Genomic DNA, 27,818 nt, shown 5'->3' with positions numbered 1-27,818 from the left:
CGATCCGCCAATCCTTTATCTTTGGATGTTAAGGATTTGAAATAAAAGATGTTTTCTAAAGACTGATTAATATTTACTATATAATTCATCATAGTATAAGTTATTTAGGTCTTATATTAGAGCCTTAATTCTAAGGAAGTACTTTGGATTACCCATATCAGGGTGAATGCTTATAACTACTTTAAAATACATCACAAATGATTGAATAATATTAAATAAAAAAGTATATACATGTTTAGCTGTAAATTATAGTAATTAAACTAACTGTCTACGGTGTAATTAAAACGGTCGCAGTGTACCCATTAACGGCTGTTGCGCAGGCGGAAATGGTAAAAGCGGCTGTTGTGCGACCACATTGTGGCCACCGGATGCGGTACCGTTACTCGGCAGAGTGACAGCTGACAACATGCGCATGCCAGCCGTTAGGGCTGTGGACAAATTTGGAATGTGTGACGATGCCATTGCGCTGCTGGACGAGGCTGCTGCCGATGACAAACCCGCCGCAGTCGTTACACCGGTCCCTGCAATGCCACTGACTATTGGCGGCGCTGGAATGCTGAGACGTGACACAATTGGTGTTAATGATGCGGCCGCTGGAGTGGGTAATGTCATTGCGGAGGTTGATGAAGTCACATTTGATACACTACTCGCCGCGGCCGCAACCGGATAGGATAATTGCAGCGGACGATATTGACATTTCTTGGCATGCGTACGCATATTGCTAGACTGCGTGAAGGCCTGATTGCAGTTCGGATGCGGGCAGACGTACGGCTTGCAGCCGGTATGATAGTTAAGATGTGTCTTAAGGTGATGCTTCTTGGTGAATGCTTTCGGGCAAATGGGACAATTGAATGGTTTGATACCTGAACGATCGAAAAAAATCAACAATTAATATGGCGTGCGCATTGGTGAGTGTATTGGTTGAAAGGCTTAAGCTCTAGGCGTCTACTCACCGGAGTGCAGTCGATGGTGCAGCGTCATGTTGCTGCGATCGGCGAATGATTTCCCGCAAACCGAGCACTGATACGGCTTCTCGCCACTGTGGGTGCGCATGTGCTGTTTGAGTAGCATTTTCCGTGAGAACCGTTTGCCACACTCCGCGCACTTGTGCGGCTTGACGCCGGTGTGTATGCGTACGTGCATATTGAATGCTACACGCTGGTTAAACGACTTGGGGCAGTAGGGGCATTCATACTCCTTTTTGTTGCGATGGATCTTCATGTGACTGCTAAGGTAGCCTTTGTCATTAAATGTTTTACCGCATTCCGGACATTCGGCGGCGAACTCCTTCGTACCGCGGTGCACAGACAGGTGATATTTGTAATTGCGAAGCTGTGAAAAACCTTTGCCGCAATCAGTGCACTCGTAGCGTGGCGATTTGTGCGTCTTTTCGTGAGCCTAGAAGTATAATTGAGATAAAATTAGTAATGAATAAATTAAATAATTTTATTATATTTTTACGAAGTATAAATCTATTTATTAATGTTGCAATATCTTGGGCCGAAATGTAAAAATGCAAAAGCTAGAAAATGTAAGCAAGAAGTTTAAAAACTTGGCTTTAAGAACTTGTATAACTGGTAACCTAATGAAAAGGTTGTGCTACGTTGTCGAAACAAACAACGAATTATTGTGAATAGGATTTAAGGTCCACCCACATGAATACTATCTAATATAACCTTCTTGGTTCTTATGGTTAGTAGTTAGTTTTTGGGAATAGAAACAAACAGAATACTTAATGGAATATAGTACTGACACAGCGGTATTTTCCTTCGAATATTAATGTACTGAGGACAAAAGATATTAGTTCAATACCTACATCACTATTATCTTATCAGTAGTCTGTACTGCACGAGTTGGCCTACAGAGTCACTTGAAAAAGGAAAATCTATTCCACAGAATATTTGGGTAAAAGTCAGTCAAATACACTGGAGCGACATGTGAAAACCGTGAACCCAACAAGGAAGAACCTACCAATTTTGCTGAAATCGATAATTCCAACGGCAAAATCTACATATTCACTGACCGATCAAAGAGTCAAATACTAACAGGAGCGCATTTCTTCTGTATTAATCTGTACTCAGGTAACTTCCAACTAAATTATTACAATCTATACTTCCAAGCCGAATTTGTTAGCGTAAAAGAAGGAGCCAAGTAGGCTTCTGCTCTAAACTTCAAACCATGCAGCTCCTTAGAGGGTTGTTGGAAACAATGGACTCTAGACTCAGGTTTTGGAACACCAACAACACTGAGCATACCACAAAGTTACTTTGAGGTAGGATTGATGGTGGACATACCAATAAGCTTCGACTTCTAGGCAGAAGGGAACTTATAGATGTTGTGGAGATATTCACAGGATAAGAGCTAACATCCCACCTTGGAAAACTAGATTCGGAGCATTGGCGGAGGATGATGAGACGCTGTAACATTACCTATGCGTACGCCCAGTTTTCAGCCTGATGAGACGGGATGTATTCAACGGCAACTAATACTCTTAAGAGACATTGGGCAGCTATGGTGGAAAAGTTCTGTTTTCTTTTACCACCCCAGAGCACAATGGGTCTAATGATGACGAAAAGTGCGGTCGGTGCCTACGGTCTGGCGCTCATCCGACTCCCTTTCCAACCTTCCGACTATTCAAGTTACCATAATTCCTCTTCCTCTTTACTGGCGTAGACACCGCTTACGCGATTATAGCCGAGTTAACAACAGCGCGCCAGTCGTTTCTTCTTTTCGCTACGTGGCGCCATTTGGATATTCTAAGCGAAGCCTTCTCCACCTGGTCCTTACAACGGAGTGGAGGTCTTTCTCTTCCTCTGCTTCCCCCGGCGGGTACTGCGTCGAATACTTTCAGAGCTGGAGTGTTTTCGTCCATCCGGTCAACATGACCTAGCCAGCGTAGCCGCTGTCTTTTAATTCGCTGAACTATGTCAATGTCGTCGTATATCTCGTGCAGCTCATCGTTCCATCGAATACGATATTCGCCGTGAGTAATGCGCAAAGGACCATAAATCTTTTGCAGAACTTTTCTCTCGAAAGCTTGCAACATAGACTTATCAGTTGTTGACATCGTCTAAGCCTCTGCACCATATAGAAGGACAGGAATTATGAGTGATTTATAGAGTTTGACTTTTGTTCGTTGAGAGAGGACTTTACTTTTCAACTGCCTGCTAAGTCCGAAGTAGCACCTGTTGGCAAGAGTCGTCCTGTGTTGGATTTCCAGGCTGACATGTTGGTGGTGTTTATGCTGGTTCCCAAATATACGAAACTATCTACAACTTCAAAGTTATGACTGTCAACAGTGACATGAAAAAAAAATAAAATAAAATTTTAAAACTACTAAAGCTGCGATAATTTATTATAGAAATAGATCAGAGGCATAGAATTTTACAATAAAGATGAGGGAATCGAATAACAAAGGAACCGGTGCAAAAATTGTACAAAAGGCGTTACACCGCCTCATCTCTGAGGAACGATCTTACCAAATTCGAAGGATGATACTTCTTTAACAACAGTTTCCGTGCAAAAATTGAAATACAGCGTTGCTTTTTTCCCATATAATACAATTTTAAATTTCATATGTGTTCTATATCATTTCAAAGTAAATAAATAAAGCACTAAGAAGGATATTAGTATAAAACTTCGCACAAATAGCCGTCTCCAAGTAAGCATATCTTTTCTAAAAATAGTCAGAATCGGTCACTAAATTTTGAAGCTTCTTATGCTGAAGGTATGGGAACAACCAACAACCGAAAGTATTGCCCTCGCCTTTGATTCTTCTAAGTAGCGAGAGTGAAAAATTTCGGATATACCCTAACTTAGCTCCCCCTTACTTCTTTTAATATAAGATAGTTAGATTACGTTGTAATAAAGCACTGATTGTTTAAAAATTCCGAGTGCCGCTTTCTATAATATACTAAATACGTACTGTGAGCGTCAAAAATAAGTAAACAGCAGTTCTTTCAATATTAAAGTGTTTATAACAACGTAGTCTTTAATGCAACAATAAAAAGTTGTATTACAAAATTCAAGGCTTATATCTATTATAAGAGTTTAACTTAGTATAAATAATAAACAAAAATTAAACACAGCCACAAATAATTCACTTCAAGTAAAAATACTCTCGTTTTTTCGCGTCAAAAAAAAGTAAACAGTAGCAACAACCGTTGCTTGTTTTTAATACTTATTTCGGGGAAGCGCCAAATATCCTTTGGAAACAGTTATTATTCAAGAGATTAAGTGCAGTAAAACATATTTTTTATATCATTATGTTTTTTTTTTGAGGTTAAGTCCCTAAAATATCAATATTTGTAATGGGTAAGTGAACGACCACTGAAACGGTTGAAAACTCGTATTAGACTTGCATGAAAAAGATAAACCTTTGCGCGAAATCGGAGAAATAGTTGGAAGACACTATTGCGCAATAAAAAAAAATTATTGATAAACATGGTACATATCAGACTGTTGAAAATTTGTCACGGCCGAGCCGACCAAAGCGCCTTCTGACACTGAAGCGCGATAAATAGTACCGGAAGTAAAAACAAATCCAGCTTCAAACGCTGCTCAAATATCAAAAGATATAGCGGAGACATCGGGTAAACCAGTAAGCGCCAGTACAATCAGAAGAGCTTTGCACAAAAGCGGTTTGCATGGACGAGTACCACGCCGAATGGCCTATACATCAAAGACGAATAACAGATGAACTTGGAATTTTCAAAAAAGTTACAAATCAGGCTGAAAATTTCTGGGAAAACATTTTTTATGCAGACGAAAGCAAATTCGAAATATTTGAATCGAAAAAGTCTCCCAAAATTTGGAGATCCAAAAATAAAGCCTTTACTGATAAGTGTGTTACCCACACCGTAAAGCACGGTGGAGGATCGCTTATGGACTGAGGCTGTATGGCAGCATCTGATGTTGCGAATTTGGTTTTTATTGAGCCCACGATTAACACATTGGATTATTTCAACATTAAAAAAAATGTTGCTCAAAGCATTGAAAAATTAGGCCTATCAGGAAACTGGATCTTTCAACAGGACAACGATCCTAAACACAAGTCCAAATTTGTTAGTAAGTGGCTGTTATATCAAAAACCAAAACTCTGGATAACCCTCCTCAGACCCCAGACATTAATAATATCAAGCATCTGTAGGAGCACCTTGACCGAAAAATCAGGCAGAAGGACATTTCAAGCAAGGACGACCTAAATAAAGCTTTGATTGAAGAATGGAGCAAAATCTCCCCAGAATTTACAAAAAATTTTTGCAGAATACATGCCCCGAAGAGTAAGTGATGTCCAGAAGTCCAAAGGAAAGTAAACAAAATACTAGCATAAATATTAATTTAGTTTACGTACATAGATTTTAACTTTACAGAACTCTGTTTACTTTTTTTTGACGCGAAAAAATGAGAGTATTTTTAGTTTATGTGAATTATTTTTGGCTGTGTTTAATTTTTGTTTATTATTTATACTAAGTTAAACTCTTATAATATAAGCCTTGAAATCTGTAATACAACTTTTTATTGTTGCAATAAAGACTGCGTTGTTATAAACACTTTAATATTGATAAAACTGTTGTTTACTTATTTTTGACGCTCACAGTATATAAATTTTAATATTATCACAATATATTAGCATATTTTCAAGCTGGGAGAAAACTCCATAAATATTTGCATAAAATGACCCGTTCAGTTTTACCAGCCATGCGAATAAATCATACATATTTTATATTCCCTCACTCTTACCAGCCTTTGAACAAATAATCGCTTCAACCGCTCTTATTTCCTCTCAACTTAGTGTTAACATTGAGCATTAACAGATCGCGCCAATAACAGCGCTACCTGTTCAGACCCTCCTTCTCGCTCACAGCAGCCAACGCAAGTGCAGTGGCTCGGCCACCGTTGATGTTCTTCAACAGGCCAACAGAGCACCTAACTGTCTATATGATGCCACCAAACGAAGCGTGAAATCGGAACCTGTTTTTCTCCATCTTCTTCATTTATGCTGCTCACCATATTTTAAATATGTTAATCGCCAGCAAAGTGCTTTAATATGGGTTTGTGCAGGTAACAAACGACAACATTTGATGGTCATTTGCATGCAACCTATTCGCATACACACATCCATACATACATACCCGTACACTTGCAAGCAGTTTGAGCGGCACCATATGAGCCGCAGTTGACTCCACCCATGGCGGCGCTTATATACATACTTACAGGTATGAATCTGTGTGTGAGAGTACGTGCTTAACCGGTTTCTGCTTTAGGCTCCACCCAATTGAGTTGGTGGACTATGTGTTTGTTTGAGAGTGTGACAATACAAACATACATATCGGCATCTCTAAGTATACCTACATATAAAGATACATATTTATGTATGTACGTTTATAAGGTATATGTAATATGTATATAAATACATATATACACATGTACATATATGCTTTAACGCTAATTAAACTTAAATACGAGCACAGTGCGTAAAAAAACTTAGAACGCGGTGAAAGACCTTAGCGAAGTTAATAAAACAAAAAAATACTGTTATAAAATGGAAATGCTCCGGAATATTCAGCATATTTTATTGCTCACCTTTGAACTTTAGACTTAAGATATCATATAATTTTTGATGATATACATACATATATATTATATTTGGTAGTTAACTAGTCAATATCGGATATACGATTCCAAATCTATTTTAAAAAGCTGATGACAGCAAATTAATGGAAATATACGCGACAAAAGTAACTAAGAAAATCAGTGGCGAACTAAAATTTCAATGACCGACATTTATATCTTGTCACGTTGTTTGTCCGCGATGAAATCCTAAACGACTGAAACGATTTTAGCAAAATTTAGCACACAGTCCAGTTTTAAGCAACTTAGGTTAGGTTAGGATCGTCAAAACAATTTATAAATAAGAAACACAGTGAAAGCTGCGCTACTAAGCGGACATCTCCATTGACATATTGGCCGTTCGCACAATTTGTTGATATTTATTAAATACAATCTTTTAAGCGGACAACTCTAATAACTGGACAGAAAGGCTGGTTCGTCAGTGTCTGTTTCCAGGAGACCTCACTGTATACTATATTTCTAAACATACGCATGTATACATAATCCCCTAAAATATAAGGTTGTCAAATATCTCCCTTCCGTTTTTTTGCTCTTTATTGAATGCTTTATAAAAAGTGTTACAATGATCGGATTTAGTTCAAATATGCGCCGTTTCGTTCGATAATCTGTTTCCATCTAGACGGCTACTTCATAACACCCCTCTCGTAGAAGCCCTCCTCCTTATTTGCGAAGAACTCGGACAGCCACTTTTCACAAGCTTCTTTTGAGTTCAACTTTACACCAACAAGGGCGTTCGCCATGGACAGGAACAGATGGTAATCACTTGGCCCTATATCCGGGCTATATGGTGAATGCGATAAAAACTCCCATCCGAGCTTCCGTAGCTTCTGACGAGTCATCAACGAAGTGTGTGGTCTGGCGTTGTCTTGGTGAAACACTACATACTTCCTGTTAGCCAATTCTGAACGCTTCTGGTCGATCGCCTGCTTCAAGCGGTTCAGTTGTTCGCAGTAGATGGTAGAATTAAGCGTCTGGCCATATGGGAGCAGCTCATAGTCGATGATTCCCTACCAACCCCACCAAATACACAGCAAAGCCTTCCTGGCCGTCAATCCCGGCATGGCCGCTATTTGGGACGATTCACCGCCCTTCGCATGATATTGTCGTATGTGATTCATTTTTCGCCGTCAGTCACCACCCGCTTCAAAAATGGGTCGAGTTCGTTCCGTTTCAGCAGCATGTTGCAGGCGTTGATTCGGTCCATAAGGTTTTTTTTGCGTCAAATCATACGGCACCCGAACATCAAGCTTTTTTGTGTATCCAGCCATGGTTTAAATTGTTTGGTAACTAACTCCAATCTTCCGGGCGATGTCATGAGATGCCACATGCCGGTCTAACTCGATGTTTTCCATGATTTGATCGGTATTCGTCATCACAGGTCTTCCGCCGGCTGACTTTAAATTTTTATGTTTACACGTTTATAACTGTTGAACGCAATATCCAAACTAATCATGCAAAGCTGGGTTTTGTAGGTTATGTCAAGACCTTTCAAAGATGTATGGTATTGCGAGATACGAGCTCTGTAGCGCTTTATACATAGCCGCGAAATTCAAAAGACAAAAAGGCGGAAGGGAGATATTTGACAACTGTGAGTGAATTGACACGCCAGGTTTTTTGGGACATCAAAACATATAATGGGTTGTCAGAAAAGTCTTGCGGTATTTTTATTGAATTTTTTTTTTGTATTGAAATTGAAATGAATTTTTGATGACTCATGCCCAGCTCTTGACCAATGCTACGGCTGCTACTACATATGCCGGTCTCTTTCGACCAATTCAGCGATTTCATCGCAATTTTCGACGACAGGCCTTCCGGAGCGTGGCGCATCTTCGACCACCTCTACACCAGAACGAAAACGTTGAAATCATCGTTGTACGGTGGAAATGGAAACTGTATCGGGTCCATAAACTGCACAAATTTTGTTGGCGGCTTGAGATGCATTTTTGCCTTTATCGTAGTAGTACTGTAAAATATGCCGTATTTTCTCTTTATTTTGCTCCATGTTTGCGACGCTATAACTCACGAACGATTTAAAAGAAACGACAATCAATCAAACACGTGTTAGCGCGTGAAATGAGCTTTCCAAAAAGGTATAGCATGACCCGATGCGACGAATAAAACTAGAACTACGCGCTTTCAGCGCCAACTAGCGAAAATACCGCAAGACTTTTTTGACAATCTATATGGTCTAAAAAGTACAAACATCAATAATATTTAGAGAATTTACTTCTTAATATAGGAAAAATATTTATGATTTTCAAGAATATTTAGCTTCTGGAAGGTCTTTTTTAAGTCTCACAAAAAATCTGCTATCATTCCTGCGCTCCATTTCCTTTGAGAATGCTTTTCCATTTATGAAAATCCTTAAGGAACCTTTCGCCATGTTCGTCACTCACAATCCAATTTCGCCAGAAAGCAATCCAAATGAGAGACCAGTATATGTATTTGTAGGGACATATTGCACCACATGCTATATAGGGCATTATAAGTTCATGTTGTCTTTGTAATGTTCCGATTTATTGTTTACTAGAAAATTTTTAATAACGTTCACCAAACATTTTCAGGTGAGTTCTTCCCGATCATTCGTTTTACTTCAGAGCCTTTATTCTTTATTAGTTGTCGACGGTCATCCGAGTAGATTCCACACGACAAACCCGCTCCAAAGTGTCGAAAAACGCAACAGTCGGCTGGGAAGGTATTGAAAAGCGCATGGAATAGTTTCTATTGACACTTTGAAAAAGGAACGACAATCAACAGCGACTATTATACCTAACGTTATTTGTCCATTTGAAGGATAAAATCATCGAAAAGCGGCCGGAAAGTGCTGCTTCACCAAGACAATACACCGTGGCACCAGTCAGTGATTCACCTGATATGACCCCAGCCACTATTTTTTCTTCTCTCAGATCTCAATAGATTGCCAGCTGGGAAGAAATTTTCGACGAACGAAGAGGTGATCGCCGAAGCTGAGTCTTATTTTGAAGAATTGAAAATTTCCGTGCAAATTTACATTACTTTATTATATTTAAAAGGATATAATTAGTAGTAGACTAAGGTCGAGTTCTTGCAATCCAAAAAATCTGGGATTTATTATTAATACTGACTGATTTTTATTCGGTAAATTAAAATCTCGGAATTTAAGTTATCGGAAATAATTTCAAAGATTTTAAACTACCGAATTTGCTTGTTGTGCACCAGATATCCACTGGTCTAAATAAATTTAGTTTCTCTTGATCTTACTAAAATATTGACTCTCGAGCATAAAGTTAAACAGACAAATTTTTTGCAAACAAAGGGAGCGATTATTGTTAAGAAAATATTTTTTTCTGGCCCTTATTTGACTCAATCAATTATTTACGGTAAATTTATTGGAAATGCTAATTAATTTCGAAACTATAAAATCTTAACAATAAGCTGTCCTACCAAAAAATAAACTTTCACAGACCAATGGATATTAAAAAGGTTCGTCCTTTTTGAGAAATAAATCGACCTGGAAGCATTTTCTAAAGAAAATTATTACACTCACCTGCAAGGTTTGCGAGCAACCGAAAACTTTATCGCAGATACAGCATTTATAGCTTATTTCTTCGGCGTTCAAAGTGGTCACCGAAGAGGGACTACTTGTGCAGAGTTTTGTTGTTTTCGAGTTCAGATTGAAATTCGCTACTGTAGTCAAAGCGACCGTCGATGATTTAAGTAGTAATTCGGTGGATGACTTCGTTTTCAAATAATTTGCGTTGTACGAAGAATAGCAAGTAGATGAAGTGGACGATGCAGGCGAGGAAGGTACCGACGGCAGAGTTGACTTGTAGAGTGGGTGTTGTTTATAGAATTCCAAACAATCTGTACAACTTGCGCGTGGGCAAATATTCTTAGATGCCGGGGGCGGGAGTGGTATGCTAGAGGGATTCGTCAAGGTCGGCAAGCGCGAATTGACGGATTGAGTGGGTTGAATAGGGTGCGTTGAGTTGGGGTTGATGATATACGGTGCAAAGTAACGTTGTTTTTGGTAAGGTGCTGGAGCGGGCACATTAAAGCCGGACAAAGCGTATGGAGCGAACATATGAGGAAAGAATTGCGCATAAAACTTTGTGGCGTTCGCGGCGGCGGCAGCAGCCAAGAAGTCTGAGTGAAAGCTCTGATAAGTTGGTGTAGGATAGGCGGGTTGACGTGGCGACTCGATGGGAGATTTTCGCTCCGCCGCTGGTGAGGATTTGGAGAGGTCGAGTATATCGGTGGTCAATGGTGTTGTAGTGCATTGTGCAGATAAGTTCGACTTGACGCTGATTGCGGGAGTTTTGACGGCGATGTCACTTTTGTTGCGCGCATCATCGCCAAGTATCCGACTGATACTAAAGTCGGTGACATGTGCGGGTTGTGGCGTCTGTTCTTCATCCGATTCAGAGCCATTACCGCTGGTCGTCGATTTGGAGGGATACACTTCGTAGTTTTGTAGTCGTTGCAACATGGTATGCTTAAAGCCCATTCTAATATCGTTCATAACCACACAAAACACGCACTAGATTTATATTTAACTTGTTTCGCCAATGTATTAGTTGTTGAAAATTCTATTTGTTTTCAAAATTTTACAATTATTTATTTATTTTTTCAACTTTTCTTCCAACTTTTATTTATTTGCACGTCAAAGTTCACAAATCACTTGTAAGCTGGCGCACGCGCGTTTCAACCGCATTGAACTGTCACGTTGCACGTCAGAATACGTTATGTTGCATTGCCGTTAACCGATGTCTGACATAAACTCACAAAACTCCATAACAACAAAAACACAAAAATACAATGATACAGCGTTACAGACCAATCGTAAGCCAATGAGAACCTGAACGCGTCTACAAAGTCAACAAAATCTCTCAGCCACACTTGCTGCTGTCACTTGTTGGCTCAGACGACTGACGATCATCAAGCGCCACAGTCACGATCAAACCGAAAAACGGCTTAGCGAACAGAAAACGAATCACAAGTGAAACTGACAATAAAAGGTAGCACTAACAACAACAGCAACGATAATGACTATAAAATGCGTCAACAGCGCTAACGTTAAATGTTGTCAACACAACACTAAAACGCTACTACCAACCGCATGTTCAACCCTTCAGCCCAGCATCTCCTTCATCCACTTGCGCTGCGATGTTGTGGTTACGTACGTTCGGCCTGAGCGTAACCAAAGTGTTGGCAATTTGTTAAAGGTCGATCCGCTGTCGTGCTGAGCTTCAAGCGCGCACACGCTTGCGCTCCGGCCTGCAAGTGCGCTCTCTCTCTGCCTCTCTTTAATACGTTTTGACTGCACACAGCAGCTCGGTTCGAGCCATTGTTTTATGTGTTGCATGATGAATACGTTTATGCGGGCCACGGAATGGGTACAGTGGGATTATGCATAAGAATTTTAATTTCTTGTTTTATACCTATTAAAGTAGCTCCTTTGGTTATCTCTATGTTTTGTGAACGATAGGGTTCAAATATTTTTACTTGTTCCACAGAATTGCACATTTAGGTTAGGCTGTTAGCGATACCGGATGGAGTGCCGTTACGAGACTGCTTTAGGCGCCTGGTCATAGCGGAACGCTGCTACCTGCTTAACCGATGCACTAGCTAGAGGGACTAGCTTTTGGAGCCCCAGGCGTTGGTTGACGACTAGCCTCTGCCTGACTGCGAGATCCTTCTGGCCTAGAGCTGAACGGAGAAGGAACTGAGCTACTTGCCCTTAACCAAGTTCATCTTGTCGCAATCGTAAGAGTTCTTATGAACACTGTTCAATAGGCATGCATGCGAGATGACTCAAAATCCAGGCGGGCGCAGATTATCGAAGTTGTATGGAAGATGGGGTGGACCTAACACGAAACAGGAGACATGGCCGAAACAGTCATTAGCCGCCTTAGAAAATTTGTGATCGACTCAAATCGCTTCGTCGATTTATGAGGATTTTTATGATCAATTTTATAATAGCTCTAAGTTCCACAACGGACCGGCTAAAAGCTATCCAAGTAAGATCTTTGTTAGGATCGATCTCTTAACCTAACCTAAAGAATTAGTTGATGGAGAAACTTATCGAGCTCTGAAAATTTTTGAAAACTATTATGGTAAAAAACTGCTGCGTCGGTTAATTAATTAAATGCATTGCAAACTTGGCTTTGACTGATTGAATCCTGATGTAATGACAATCTTTCGAGCTCTTAAGCCAAAAAACGTATCTCCTAAAATAATCAAAAGGCATGTTCAACTCGAGGCAACATACTTTATGGTATAACCGAGGCATGAAGTAAACGAAACTCACCGCTAGAAATTTAGCTAACAAATAAATTTTCCGATATTGTTATGCAGAAAGTCGAGCCCGCGATCTCCTCGAAGTGATGTAACGCAGATGACAGTAAATTCAAAAAAATGTGTTAGAGAACTCTGCTAGGCAATATTCAGATTTATAGGTTTTGAAAAATGTATTGAATATAATTTCACATGCTTATCCACTGTACCTTTTTTGGTCCAGCAAATCTCTCGCTCTTCGCTATCATAACGAGATCTCTTAGACCATAGATTGCAACTACCGCGCTCCACAACTCAAATGAATGCGATCGTGTGTCGGCTGTAACAGTTTGTTACAGACTTTATGCCGCTTAACGCCCAACGCATTCCACTAATGTTTGGCTTACTTTTGCGATCTGCGGCAATTACACATATACATACATACAAATGCTAGATGTGAATTACTAGACAAACAATTTGTGTTTAAGTCATACGAAATGGAATGTTGGGACTTTACTTGCGGTCGGTAGATGACAGCGCGAGCTTCGTCGTTCACATCCTTCATGTGTTTATGGCCAGCGCTTGGCCGTCCTGAAAGTTTGTGCCTAGAAAACATACGTTTTCTACTACTCGTACTACTAGTTGTCGGTGGTGATACTTGCGCTCATATGAATTTTTGAGATTGTGTTACGCAGATCTTCAGCAGCCAACGCCCGTAATTAATTGCCACAATAAAATGTGCGCTTCATTAAAATTGAAATATTTTTGCGCTTTTCATGGTAGATGTTCTGATACTCAGTACATTGCAGTGTCTTCTTGTTGGTAACTTATATGAATATATGTTAGCAGTGAACTTTGGAATGTGAAATTGTTCCAGTTATTTTTGGCAGTGCTTCATAAATTTGGATTAGGACTGTGTTTTTTAATTGATTATACACATCTCCGAAAACGGTTAGATGAAACTGTAAATATATGGTTGTTTAACCCATTATCGTTAAGAGTGGCAACATCTGAAGTGACGTGGGTTCAAACTATAGCCGCGAACGAAAGATCCTCAGCAGACAATGCAAACTTCGGAGCGTATTTTAATACGGAAATTCCTGTGATGCCATTAATGGTTTATAGGACGATTACTGTTGTTAATTAGTCTGACAATATAAATAAGCCATGCTGAATGCTCGAGAAGCAAAGATTTTATTGGTCTCAAACTGGCGGTTGCGGCATGATATGGTTGAAAGTTTGGCGAAAAACTCACGAAGAATCAATGCAGTATGCGATGGTGCATTATCGTGTTATCGTGGTGCAAAAATCAAGAGTTGTCGGCCCATAACTCGAGCTTGAATAGTTTTCGCGCGAACGACGCATAAGACTAAAATAGTGTTGACAGTCTGGCCGGTCGGCAGGAATTCCGAGTGTACCATACTTCGATAACACTGTGGAACATTTTTGGGATTATTGTCTGGGGGGTGAGAAATTCCAAGTCAGGGTGATGGTACTAGGTCAGTATAGTAAAATTCTCAAAGGGTTTGGCGTTCGTATGTGTCAGTTTTTTTATGACCGTTTAAATTTTTTCCTTATCTTGATGTTTTTTTCGCTAAGTTGTAACATTTTGGCAAAAACGTAGTTTAACATAACTCGCGAACCACTTGTCCGATTTTGATGAAACAAATTTAGAAAAATTAAGAATTACAATTTCTATTTGTTTTTATTCAAAAAAGTGTTATTTATCGCCTTTTTTTTATAAATTTTCCCCAATAACTCCAGACTTCTGGCCATAAACTACTAAAAAAATAAAGTAAACATTTTTATAATTTTTTATTTTTATTTTATTTATTTATTTTAATAAATATTGCCTATACTTTTTCGATGATGGTTGTTCGGGTTTAGTGGCATCGCATTCATCGCTATCATCAGTTTCTGAACCACACATAATGTCAATGTGTCACTCCACTGTTGGCCCTTCTGCATCTCCTGAAAATTCTTTATCATCAAGATCATCCCTGTCTTGCCACACAAGCTTACTCCACCAGCAAATTTTCCGCAATTATTGCACTCGGCGACTTTTTGCCTCTATATCTGTAAGTTTTTGTTTTATTAAAATGAGTTTGAAAAAATAAAAAATCAGTATTACCTCATTTCAAATGGCATAGCAACTTGATGGTAGCGTTCACCTTGTTCATCAGATTCGGTAGCCAATTGTATGCTGAAGTAGTCCGAATGATGATGTAAATAATGGATTTTCAAGGACATGTGGACACCAATTTCCGAGAATGCTCTTAACATCCTTGCGACAGAAACATCGCAGTTGTTAGAACGATGCTTTCTCAACAAGCCTTCTATTACTTCTTTGATTGCCTGCCATGCATTCAATTCAGCGTCAATCAAAATATTGTTGAATGCGTCACTTTTAATCAGCTTTGGTATATCTGGACCATTTAGTACGCCTGATTGGAAAAAATTAATTTGTTAAGATGGGAAACCATGGGAAATGAATGTGATATTAGAACTTACCTTCTTTAATTTTACTTTCGCTGAGTCTCGGGTAAATTAGTTTCAAAAACAAGAAAACTTCATCTCTTTTGGCGACAGTTTTAATAAAATTCTTAACAATTCCAAGTTTAATTTGCAGTGGATGCAGCAATATCTTCTCCTTCGGCACTACATAGAGGCTCACGAATAATATTGGCCGTTTGTAACCTGTTGTGCTCTCTGAGTTTCCATCCGTGGCATGCATATTGCATGGAAAATCGTGTGTCCCAATCGCACAAAAAGCAGATATATTTTATATAGCCGCTTTGAAGACCGCAAAGCATTGCTACAACTTTTAAATCGCAGCATATGCGCCACATATGTTTGGCGTAGTTAACCATTTTTTAAATATTTTCCAGTGCATCATATGTTTCTTTCGTTTCTGTACTATAGGCGATTGGAACTGAAGGTTTTTTATTAATCTTATGCAGTAAAACCGCCTTCAAGATGAGTTTTGAACTGTCAATAAATAATCTCCAGTCATCTGCTTCATATTTTATTTCCATTGCGTTCATCAATTTTCCTACATCCGGGCAATATGCAGAAGTTTTTTCATCATTCACAAGGAATAAACTTTGGAGTGTTGCCTGACGACTTCGATAAGCTGTGACTTTCACACCGGGTGCCAACAAATTGTTTGATTTCAAAATGGAAGCCAGCTCTTCCGTTTGTGCTGTGTTAATTCCAACTTGGCAACAATTGAATCAAGCTTATTTTGATTTATTAAAATTGGCACATTGGATACTGATGGGTCATATGGGGGATCATCACGTGCGTGATATGTCGGAGCAGTCGTAAAAGAGAAAATATCTGGGCTAGAAGCTTTTGGCACAGGAATGTGGTCCGAATGAGGCAATGGTGTTGCGGCACTTGCAACACCAACGTAATTATACGATTTTCTTATCCTTTTTGCGGCTCCTTTATTCGCACATGCATAGCAATTCAATGGATTGTGATCTTCGCCAGGATTAGTCCAAGTCATTGGGATACCGAATGGCATATTTTCACGTCTTCTATTTTTCCAATCCATTAGACTGTTGTAGCAGCTTTTGCACACTATATTTGGTACCCAATTTTCGTTCACTATAACATTTTGGTTGAAGTACATCTCGTATGTTTGAACAAAATCAGTACTGTAATTTCCCCTTTTTTTTATGTGTTGAGACATATTGATCACAGCAGCAGCAAAAGCTATTTATATCTGGCTTGCACAGTTCCATATTTTGTTCTCTTTTGTTCACTTTTAAAAAATTTGAAAAAAATTACTTTTACTGTTCGCGTTCGTCGGCACTTGTTGAATGACAAAATTCACAGAACCAGTGTGAGAAAGAGAAGAAGTATAATGACAATGCATGTTTTATGTGAATATTACAGAACCAGTGTTTCTGGATTTTTTATGAATTAAAACAAAAAAATATTTAAATTTTTAGGAAAAAAATACTTTTTTCCCTTCATACATTCATTTTTAACTTCGAAAGTGTTGCACATTTAGGGAAACGGTATAGAAACAGATTAGAGAAACTGTAATTCTTAATTTTTCTAAATTTGTTTCATTAAAGTCGGATAAGTGGTTCGCGAGTTATGTTAAACTACGTTTTTGCCAAAATGTTACAACTAAGCGAAAAAACATCAAGATAAGGAAAAAATTTAGAAGGTCATAAAAAAACTGACACATACGAACGCCAAACCCTCTGAGGGTTTTACTGTACTGACCTAGTACCATCACCCTGACTTGGAATTTCTCACCCCCCAGACAATAATCCCAAAAATGTTCCACAGTGTTATTGTAACGAAATTAAACTTTGCACAAATAATGCCTTTAGTGTGTGCCACCTTATGACCAAAAACTCAAATCCAACAAAAACTGTTCAAGCCCCTAGGTACCGAATATTTAGACCCCAAGGCCTATAGTTAACATTTGATAGAAAATTTCGGTCAATGTGTGAGATATATAATTGAAATTCAGGGATAATTTGGGATTCTCTGACAATGGTACGTCTGTTTGTTGAAAATGGGTTGAATCGGACCAATACTTCTCTAAGCGCATATATCTAATGCAAAGATAGTCGAACTTCTGGGTGACTTTCTATAATGACTATGTACATCTAATGATTTTAGTGTTTCTAACAAATTTAATGCCGAATATATATGTAGGACAGTGTATGAGTTATATACCTCTATGGCGTATGTATACTATTGTGATCAAATAGAATTTTATCCATTTCATTTCCTTCTAAGTAATCCGCTCCCGCTGCAATACACATATGTATGTATGTCAACGAATTTTTCAGTCATCATGGCACTTGGAAAAATCCTCCGTTGTGATGGCCATAAGAGCCTTCTTCGGTTCAGCTTTTATATCCTCAATTGAGTCAAAACGGTGTCCTTGGAGTGGTCATGTAAATTTGCTGACTAGCCAGAAGTTACACGAAGGTAAATCGGGCGAATGCGGTGGTTGCGGCACGATATTAGTTGAAAATGTGGCGAAATGATCACGAATAAGCAATGCAGTATGAGATGGTGCATTATCGCACTTCTTTGTTTAATAAATTCAAATAAAGTAAAAATCGAAGTATTCACTTTTAGAGCCTCACAAAACGACGCGTGTCTCAAATACTAATGAATATTTTGACGTGAATGTAGCATAAATGTCACTAATAGTACTACCAACTTACAGAAAAAAAATTCACCGATTCGAAAAACACGGCGATCACAGTAGTATATAAAATTGCTTAGATTCCGATCCTCTGGTTGACGTTTTACATCGTAAGGTATTTCCCTGGCTTTGATTCCTGCAAGTTGCAAGAGTATCATTTTATCGGTTGCACCCAAACTTAGCCCTTTCTTCCTTGTTTATGTTTAGGGTTATCGTAATGGCTTCATTTTTCGTCACCAGTTAGAAGCCGAAAATCGTCTTACAACGTCTCTTTGCTTTAATTTATATGACACCCAAATTCCCTTGCTTTAAACTTTATCTTTCTATATATCTCCTTTTGAACGTTTTGAAACGGTTGCTTGAGTGACTCCAAATTATTCTGCGAACTCTTCTTTTATTTAGCCACAAACTTCATTGAGTAATGTTTCCAGTTCTTCATCTTCAAACGGAATTTTGTGTTCACTATTCTGGCTGTAGACGTCTCCTTAATCCTTTCGGCTATAGTTTTATTAAGCATCTCACTTTTTACTCGTTTTGGTATTTGCTTAGCTTTCAACTAATAGATCAATTGAAAAGTCCTCGGTCTACCATAGCAAAACACCTTTTTTTTGGCATTTTTCCATTTTTGGGCGATTTCGTATTTGAAACGGTCGAATAATGTCGCTATGTTATAGAGAACTGTTAATATTCCTTCTCTTTGCAAGGTATTCAAAAAAAAAATTCTTGCGCATCCCAAAATACAGGCGCCGTAACCTTGACAGTTGCGTTTTATCACACTTTGGAGCGGGTTCATCGTGTGCAGTCTATTTGGATGCCACGTTTTCTCCATTGTCACATACCGACCCAAAAACTCCGATCTATTGCACTTGAACAGCTCCAAACATTGCTCCGAATCATCAACTCAACGCTGTTTTTGGTCATAAGTGAGCTCGCGCGACACCCACTGTGCAGAGAGCTTTCTCATACCCAAATATTCGTGAATGATATGGTGTACGCGTTCAGTCGATATCTTGAGAGCGCCTGTTATCTCGAACAATTATTTATATCATTTTACGATCATGCAAAATTATTTTGTGGACTTATTTGATGATTTCGTCAGTAACAACCTCTTTTGGGCGCCCACTGCGTTCACCGAATTCGGTGCTCATATCATCACGTCTAAACTTAGCTTACCAATTCTTGATTGTCCTGAAGCAGTGTCCGGAAACTCAACATCAAGCCAAGTTTTTGGTTCAACTGTATTTTTTCCTAACAAAGAGCAATATTATTTTTTTATTTATTGATTTTTTCACAATAACAAAAGTTTCTTCACTAAAAATTATATAAATAATGATCCGACAATTGTCGAATTTGTACACGCGTGAAGGTTAAGGCTAACTAAAAGCCATATGGATTTCATTCTAGTGGCACCATCTATGTTTCCGGAGACTTTTCCACTGTCCAGTATCTAGTAACACTTTAAATAAATGCAGCTTGTATTAAGTTTAGTGCATCAGAGTAATAACTGTTGACACTCAAATACATTACGCACTTAATAATTCCTAATCTTAAGCGCAATCATGTCGAACAGACAAGCCTCTGATAAGACTTTTACAAACTAGAATTCCTTACAGGAGTACAACACAACAGTTGATGAGAATAATGGTATTGTTGTACTAGTTGACAGCTTGTTAAACTAGTCGGAGCAAGTTTAGTATAATGCGGACAATTTAGCAAAACATAAGTAGCGAACCTTGCGAATAATCTAGGAGAAGCACCACAATACCAGTTCGGTTAATAATTGATTGTTCGATTGTCAACAACTTGGTTATAACTCAGCGGCTTTGATCGGTATCGTATGGGCTTTGTTGGTGAACTGTTGAACGCTACTAGTAGCGCGATCAGCTGGTCTGCTGAGTTAGTGGACTGCTGCTTTGAGCTTATCTGTAAACTGCTTTGCATTTATTGATATTTAAAATGTGGGAAAATGAATCTCGCTGCTTCTTTGTCTTGGAGTAAGTAGAATTTCTTGGAAATCCAAGTACCACAACCAAGCATATTCAACGGTCAAGTTCGGTTTAAAAATTTTAATTACTCTCACTAAATCATCTCCAAATTGAGCATGACTAATGTTTATTAACTGCTAATGGTGTGTTTTACAAAGTTACGTGCTTAATGTCAGAGCGATTGATGACGGTGGCAAATGCGCGGCTCCAGCGCAAGCGCGTGTAGCAAGCAACCGGCGAGCCTACCGACCATCCAACCACATAAGTAAAACTAACCAGCTACTAAATCCGCTGTCTACAAATATTGACTTGCGCTCTGAGCGCTGTCCGCGATCCAGTTCGCTTTGTGTGCGTTCCTTCACCGATCGCACACCTTGTCTCCTCCGGTTGCTGTTTGGTTTGTTCACTAAATTCTCGTTGACATTTTGACAAATTTCCGAACTACTAACTCAACTCAACCAGCCGCCGCATGTCGCCGCCAACCGTTCACATGCTTACGTGCGCGCTATCGTAATCTGATACGATCTTTACAGTTTGTTCTACTGAATCGATAACCTTTTGGTTTGGTGCGAGCTTCGCCAATACACAGTTTCATAACGCAACGCTGCGTTTTTGTCTCCCCATACGCGGCTCTCTTCTACACCGCTCACGGTTTTACTGCCCACCTTTCGACTCTCCTACGGATTTGCGGCGCGTAATGTTTTATATTTTCATTCACACTATTAATTTTGTGGCTTTTGTTTTTGGTTTTGTCCCGGTACTCGCGTATTTGGCTTCGGTGGGGGTAATCAGCCAAGACAGACCCAAAGGTGGTCAGCATTTATCATTAGCACTTCAGTTCGGTCGCGCATGCGCATGTGTTTGTGTTTCTGTTGCCTTTCGGTACTCGACTTTAGCTGCGACGTTCAGTCATCGTGCGACGTTGGTGTCTGCAAGTGTGTTGAAACCGAACTTTAATGTCATGTGTTATCGGTTGTGATCAGCAGGCGCTTCTCCATATGAGCCACTTGTTGTTATTGCTTCTCACTGAGCGGCTGCACGCCAAATGGGGAAAGCTTTTCTTGTTTGCGTAAGGTTGGGTGCTTGAAAGCGGAGAAGTTTCGCAAAGCGTATGCCATATTTTTCAAATTACCCAACATTTATTTAAATGATATATAGAAGATTTAATTACTCTCTTAATGATTAATATGTGTGAGGGTGATTTCTGAGAAATTCGACTTTCTTCAGCCAGCTGGTAGCTGAAACGAGTATAACGGATTAATAATTTTGCCAGAGCATTGGTGTTCTTAGAAATTTTCTGCAGGAAAAATTAACTTTTTGACAACTGGCGTAACGGAACAGAGCTTTCTAAAGCCATTTGCTAGATTGTTGGACAGTTTGAAAGCTATATTCATAAACGCTCGCCTAGTCACGGGTGATGACGCGTATGATGGCTGTAGAGTCCTCAGCTAAGTTGTCAATCATCTCTTATGCGACCTCCACTCGACGTCGTTTTTGCAAAAGATTCCAGTCAGGATCCCCTGCTAACTCTCTGATGCTAACAAGATGATTTTCTAGCACGATGACTTTACGACTTTCTCTGAAAGCCTTGTGCCACTCAAATATTTGTGTTTGTGATATTGTGACTCCCCAAAACACGTCTACAAAATTTTCGACGATTCTGTAGATCGTAACTCTACTAGAAAAAGAAAAACTCAAGAAATTTCATTGTGAAATGGTCTCTTCCAAGACGCGTTTGTACCAATCTAAAAAAATAAGTTTCGATTCGGACCAATGTGGGTAAACTTTGATCAGATGATATAACTTTAACTGATTGACATTACATTTTTGAAAAATTTGCCAATATTTTTATAGGATGGTTCTCAAAAGCCTAAATTATTAGGTTGTCAAATATCTCCGTTCCGCCTTTTTGTCTTTTCAATTTCGCGGCTATGTATAATGCGCTACCGAGCTCGTATCGCTCGTATTTTAGAGTCATCCGTCGAAAGACCTGTGACGACGAATATCGATCAAATCATGGAAAACATCGGGTTAGACCGGCATGTGGCATCTCGTAACATCGCCCAGAAGATGGGAGTTAGTCACCAAACCATTTCAAAGCATCTGCAGAAGGCTGGATACACAAACAAGCTTGATGTTTGGGTGCCGCATGATTTCACGCAAAAAAAACCTTCTGGACCGAATCAACGCCTACGATATGCTGCTGAAATGGAACGAACTCGACCCATTTTTAAAGTGGATGGTGACTGACAACGAAAAGTGGATCACATACGACAATGTCAAGCGAAAACGGTTGTGGTCGAAAGCCGATGAATCGTTCCAAAGAGTGGCCAAGCCGGGATTGACGGCCATGAAGGTTTTACTGTGTGTTTTGTGGGATTGGAAGGGAATCATCCGCTATGAGCTGCTCCCCTATGGCTAGACGCTTAATTCTACCATTCACTGCGAACAACTGGACCGCTTGAAGCAAGCGATCGACCAGAAGCGTCCAGAATTGGCGAACAGGAAGGGTGTAGTGTTCCATCAGGACAACGCCAGACCACACACTTTGTTGACGACTCGTCAGAAGCTACGGGAGCTCGGATGGGAGGTTTTATCACATCCACCATTTATCCCGGATATAGCGCCAAGTGATTTCCACATGTTCCTGTCCATGGCAAACGCCCTTGTTGGTGTAAAGTTGAACTCAAAAAAGGCTTGTAAAAAGTGGTTGCCGAGTTCTGCGCAAATAAGGAGGGGGGCTTCTACGAGGGGGTGTTGTGAAGTTGCTTTAGATGGAAACGAATTATCGAACGAAGAGGCGCATAGAATAGCATTGAATAAGGAGCAAAAAGGCGGAAGGGAGATATTTGACAACCAGATACGAGGGTGTCCCATCCAAGAGATGTCAATTAGCTACCTCGTTACTGTGATTTAAATTTGTTAAATATGAACATTTGTGGGAGGTCATGACGTAATATAGATCTGTCATTACTGTGCAACTTTGGACAAACACCAAGTAAGTCAATGTTTTTGGTAAACTGAGCTAATTCGAAGTACCCTGTTAGGGCAGGGGAAAAATGGCACCACCAAGAATATTCACAATGCCCATTTCGGACTTACTAAGAGTTGAGTTCGTTGATGGGCGCTCACAATTAAGATATTACACTTTAATTTGACACAAGAGATCGCAGTAGCAAGGGGCACCCGTGAGTTTAAGCTTTCGAAATAAATTTTTTTTTCGTTTGGTACTCGGAAAAATAGGTTCCTAGACATCTCTAAGAAAGCCTCTCCAAACATGAGTTTTTAATTGTAACGGGAAGGTCCTCCTACATACAGTTTTCTATTTTTTTTTATTATCAGAATGAAAAATTTATAATTCGCCTCCAAATACTTAAAAAAGTATATTGTTCCCTAGATTTTGTAGGAAATTGAATGCTCTACAAAAAAGGTCTAATATGATTTTTTTGTAAACCCAATCGTTTAAAAGATATTAAAAGTTAGAGTTTGATTATTTTTGGGAAAGTTTTTTATTTCTTACCAATTTTATAACTCAATGAAAAACAAGTAAGGAAGGGCTAAGTTCGGGTATCACCGAACATTTTATACTCTCGCATGATAAAGTGATAATCGAGATTTCATTATACGTCATTTACATATTTTTCAAATTCCGTATTTGTATAAAGTTTTATTCCGCTATCATCATTGGTCCCTAATGTATATATTATACAGAGAAGGCATCAGACGGAATTCAAAATAGCGTTATATTGGAAGAAGGCGTGGTTGTGAACCGATTTCACCCATATTTCGTGTATGTTATCGGGGTGTTAAGAAAATATTATATACCGAATTTCATTGAAATCGGTAAAGTAGTTACTGAGATATGATTTTTGGTCCATTAGTGGGCCGCCACGCCACGCCCATTTTCAATTTAAAAAAAAAACCTGGGTTCAGCTTCGTTCTGCCATTTCTTCCGTAAAATTTAGAGTTTCTGACGTTTTTTGTTAGTCGGTTAACGCACTTTTAGTGATTTTCAACATAACCTTTGTATGGGAGGTGGGCGTGGTTATTATCCGATTTCTTTCATTTTTGAACTGTATATGGAAATGCCTGAAGAAAACGACTCTGTAGAGTTTGGTTGACATAGCTATAGCAGTTTGCGAAATATGTACAAAAAACTTAGTGGGGGGCGGGGCCACGCCCACTTTTCCAAAAAAATTACGTCCAAATATGCCCCTCCCTAATGCGATCCTTTGTGCCGAATTTCATTTTAATATCTTTATTTATGGCTTAGTTATGACACTTTATAGGTTTTCCGTTTCCGCCATTTTGTGGGCGTGGCAGTGGGCGGATTTTGCCCATCTTCGAACTTAACCTTCCTATGGAGCCAAGGAATACGTGTACCGAGTTTCATCATGATATCTCAATTTTTACTCAAGTTACAGCTTCCACGGACGGACGGACAGACGGACGGACAGACAGACATCCGGATTTCGACTCTACTCGTCACCCTAATCACTTTGATATATATAACCCTATATCTGACTCTTTTAGTTTTAGGACTTACAAACAACCGTTATGTGAACAAAACTATAAAACTCTCCTTAGCAACATTGTTGCGAGAGTATAAAAATTATTATGAATGATGAAACTCGCAGATTTGTAGGAAATTTACTGCTCTATAAAAATGGTCTCGCATGATTTTTCGATTAAGCTAAGCGTTTACGAGATATTCATCATCAAACATCAATGCATATTAGGGTGGATCAAAAAAAAAAAAATTTTTTCTTTTGGTACTCTGAAAAATAGGTTCCTAGACATCTCTAAGAAAGCTTCGCCAAAAACCATATTCGTAATGATTTTTTTCATTGAGTTATAAAATTCATAAGAAATAGAAAATTTTCCCAAAAATAATAAAACTTTAACTGTTAATATCTTTTAAACGTGTGGGTTTACGAAAAAATCATATTAGACCTTTTTTGTAGAGCATTCAATTTCCTACAAAATCTAAGGAACAATACATTTTTTTAAGTAGTTGGAAGCGAAATATAAATTTTTCTATCTGATAATAAAAAAAATAGAAAACTGTATGTATTAGGACCTTCCCGTTACAATTAAAAACTCATGTTTGGAGAGGCTTTCTTAGAGGTGTCTAGGAACCTATTTTTCTGAGTACCAAACGGACGGACAAAAATTGTTTTTTTTTTAATCACTCTAATGTACATACCTCTTAAAACACTTAAGATACAATATTCAAATTTGCACGGCAAATCGGATGAAATCGGATTAAAACCCCGCCTTCTCCCCATATAAGGATTCCATTAAAAACTACTAAAAACGCGATAAATCAATAACTCAATTCGTCAGAGACATTAAATTTTATACACACGATAGTAAGAGAGGGCGTGGCACCGCCTACATTGAGGTGAAAGCACATATTTCGGAAAACTCTTTCACCGTCAGACCCATTTGCTTTGCCGCCTTATCCATTGTGGATAATGATGTCAATATCATCAGCATACGCCTACAGCTGTACACTCTTATAGAAGATTGTACCTGCTCGACTTAGTGTTGCAGCTCGAATTATTTTCTCCAGAAGAAGGTGGAAAAAATCACACGAAAGGAAGGAACCTCGTTTGGTATCGAACGACTAGGAGAGGTCTTTCCCGATTCCTGACAGAGCTTTTGGTGTTGCTCAGCGTCCGATTACACAGCCGTATTAGTTTTGCGGGGATACCAAATTCAGACATCGCGGCATAAAGGCAGCTCCTTTTCGTGCTGTCAAAGGCAGCTTTCAAATCGACGAAGAGGTGGTGTGTGTCGATTCTCTTTTCACGGATCTTTTCAAGATTTGGCGCACGGTGAATATCTGGTCGGTTGTTGATTTGCCAGGTCTAAAGCCACACTGATAAGGTCCAATCAGTTTGTTGACGGTCATTATCTTTCACTCAATACGCTTGATAGACTCTTGTACGCGATGTTGAGGAGGCTTATACCACAGTAGTTGGCGCAGATTGTAGGGTCTCCCTTTTTGGGCATAGCACACTTAAGCTCTAATTGTATCTCAAATACTAATGAATATTTTGAGGTGAAATTTAGCACCAGTACTAACAACGTACAAAAAAATTAACGATTGGAAAAACGCGCGAAGTATAAATTAAAAATTCACCTTTCAATTTCACCACAGGTGTATTATAGATTTTCGGAGAGAATCCTTTTCTAATAATACTTTGCCTACATGTCAATAATGGGCAGAATTGAATCAATAATTTCTTTATCACCGTAAACTTATTAGAAAGATATATCGGCGAAAATCGGGTGAAAACTTGCACTATACACTTCATAGAATTTACAATCCGTTGTACCTGAAGGTATTTAACCGGTTTTGATACTTGCAAGGTGCAAAACTACCAAAGGTTTGGTTACACCCGTACTTACTTGCTTTTTATGTTTTTTTACTAGGTTGTTTGTAAGTCCTAAAACTAAAAGACTTGTTATTTACTTGTTTTATGTTTTTTTTACTATAAAGTGTATAACTAAGCCATAAATAAAGATATTAAAGTGAAATTTGGCACAAAGGATCGCATTAGGGAGGGGCATATTTGGACGTAATTGTTTTGGAAAAGTGGGCGTGGCCCTGCCCCCTACTAAGTTTTTTGTACATATCTCGGAAACTACTATAGCTACATATGTCAACCAAACTCTATAGAGTCGTTTCCTTCAGGCATTTCCATACACAGTTCAAAATGAAAGAAATCGGATAATAACCACGCCCACCCACAAAGGTTATGTTGAAAATCACTAAAAGTGCGTTGACCGACTAACAAAAAACGTCAGAAACACTAAAAAATTCGGCATTTGAAAAATATGTAAATGACGGATAATGAAATCTCGATTATCACTTTATCATGCGAGAGTATAAAATGTTCGGTGACACCCGAACTTAGCCCTTCCTTACTTGTTTTACTACAATATGTGCTCGGGTTTTCGATATGGATACTTACTTATTATTATTTTTCTTTGATGTACCAACCTTGTTTTGCAGGCAAATTTTGAAGGCGACACTTGGACCACTAAAAACAAGTCCTTTGTGAAGGAAAGTACGCGTTGGGGACTTAATTTATAGACAAAACGCCTTGATCTTATTACAAATCTGTTTTGACTACGTGGATTCACGTGGATAGCTGAACGTGTAGCATTATCAGCGCTCTGGAGCAGTAGACTTATGTTGCTTTATTGTCGGTTACTGTTGTAACTAGAGTTCAACAATAGTTATCGACAGTGGACACTTCCAGAAACCTTAACCGCAAAGTTCAATATATCTGTAAAGAGCTTCCCTTTGGCTCCTTAATTGTAGGTATGAGAGAAGAACTATTGGATTAGGATCTTTGAAGTGGTAGTGGTTCAGATAATCGGCATTTAACTGCTTTAATGCGAGGATTCTAGAGTATACATATAGGCATGCAGTCGTCTTAATATCCAGCCGCCAATTCTGGAGCACTATGGGATAAAGCGATCATATAATCTGATCGAGCAAACTCAAACCACTGTTTGCAGAAGCTTTTTATTTGACAAGATATATTCAGAAAATTATGTATAGATGATTTCATTCAACAAATCTGAATAAAAAATTGCGACTGATGTCTGTGGGGTATTTGAGCTGTCTGGTCTTTTTGTTATCTTAGTAAATGGTTTTGTTTGATCTACTATACTTTTTACTATCAATCAACCGAAAACCAGCAAGAAACAGCTTCTGCCGTCCTCTGCGCACTGGCAACAAC

The 27,818-nt window shown here is 38.9% G+C and overlaps 1 protein-coding gene across 1 annotated transcript; it reads right to left on the bottom strand.

Moving 5' to 3' along the window:
* Positions 1–279: 279 nt before the first annotated feature.
* On the bottom strand, positions 280–11,101 carry LOC120768742 (zinc finger protein 358). Its single transcript, XM_040095514.1, has 3 exons — positions 10,160–11,101; positions 954–1,398; positions 280–863 (listed from the first exon to the last, which is right to left on the bottom strand). The coding sequence occupies exons 1-3, from the start codon at positions 11,099–11,101 to the stop codon at positions 280–282; spliced, it is 1,971 nt and encodes a 656-aa protein (XP_039951448.1).
* Positions 11,102–27,818: the final 16,717 nt, after the last annotated feature.

This window comes from Bactrocera tryoni, chromosome 2, assembly GCF_016617805.1.
Source record: "Bactrocera tryoni isolate S06 chromosome 2, CSIRO_BtryS06_freeze2, whole genome shotgun sequence".
In the NCBI taxonomy this organism is placed as follows: domain Eukaryota; kingdom Metazoa; phylum Arthropoda; class Insecta; order Diptera; family Tephritidae; genus Bactrocera; species Bactrocera tryoni.
This window is presented reverse-complemented; position numbering and strand designations above follow the sequence as displayed.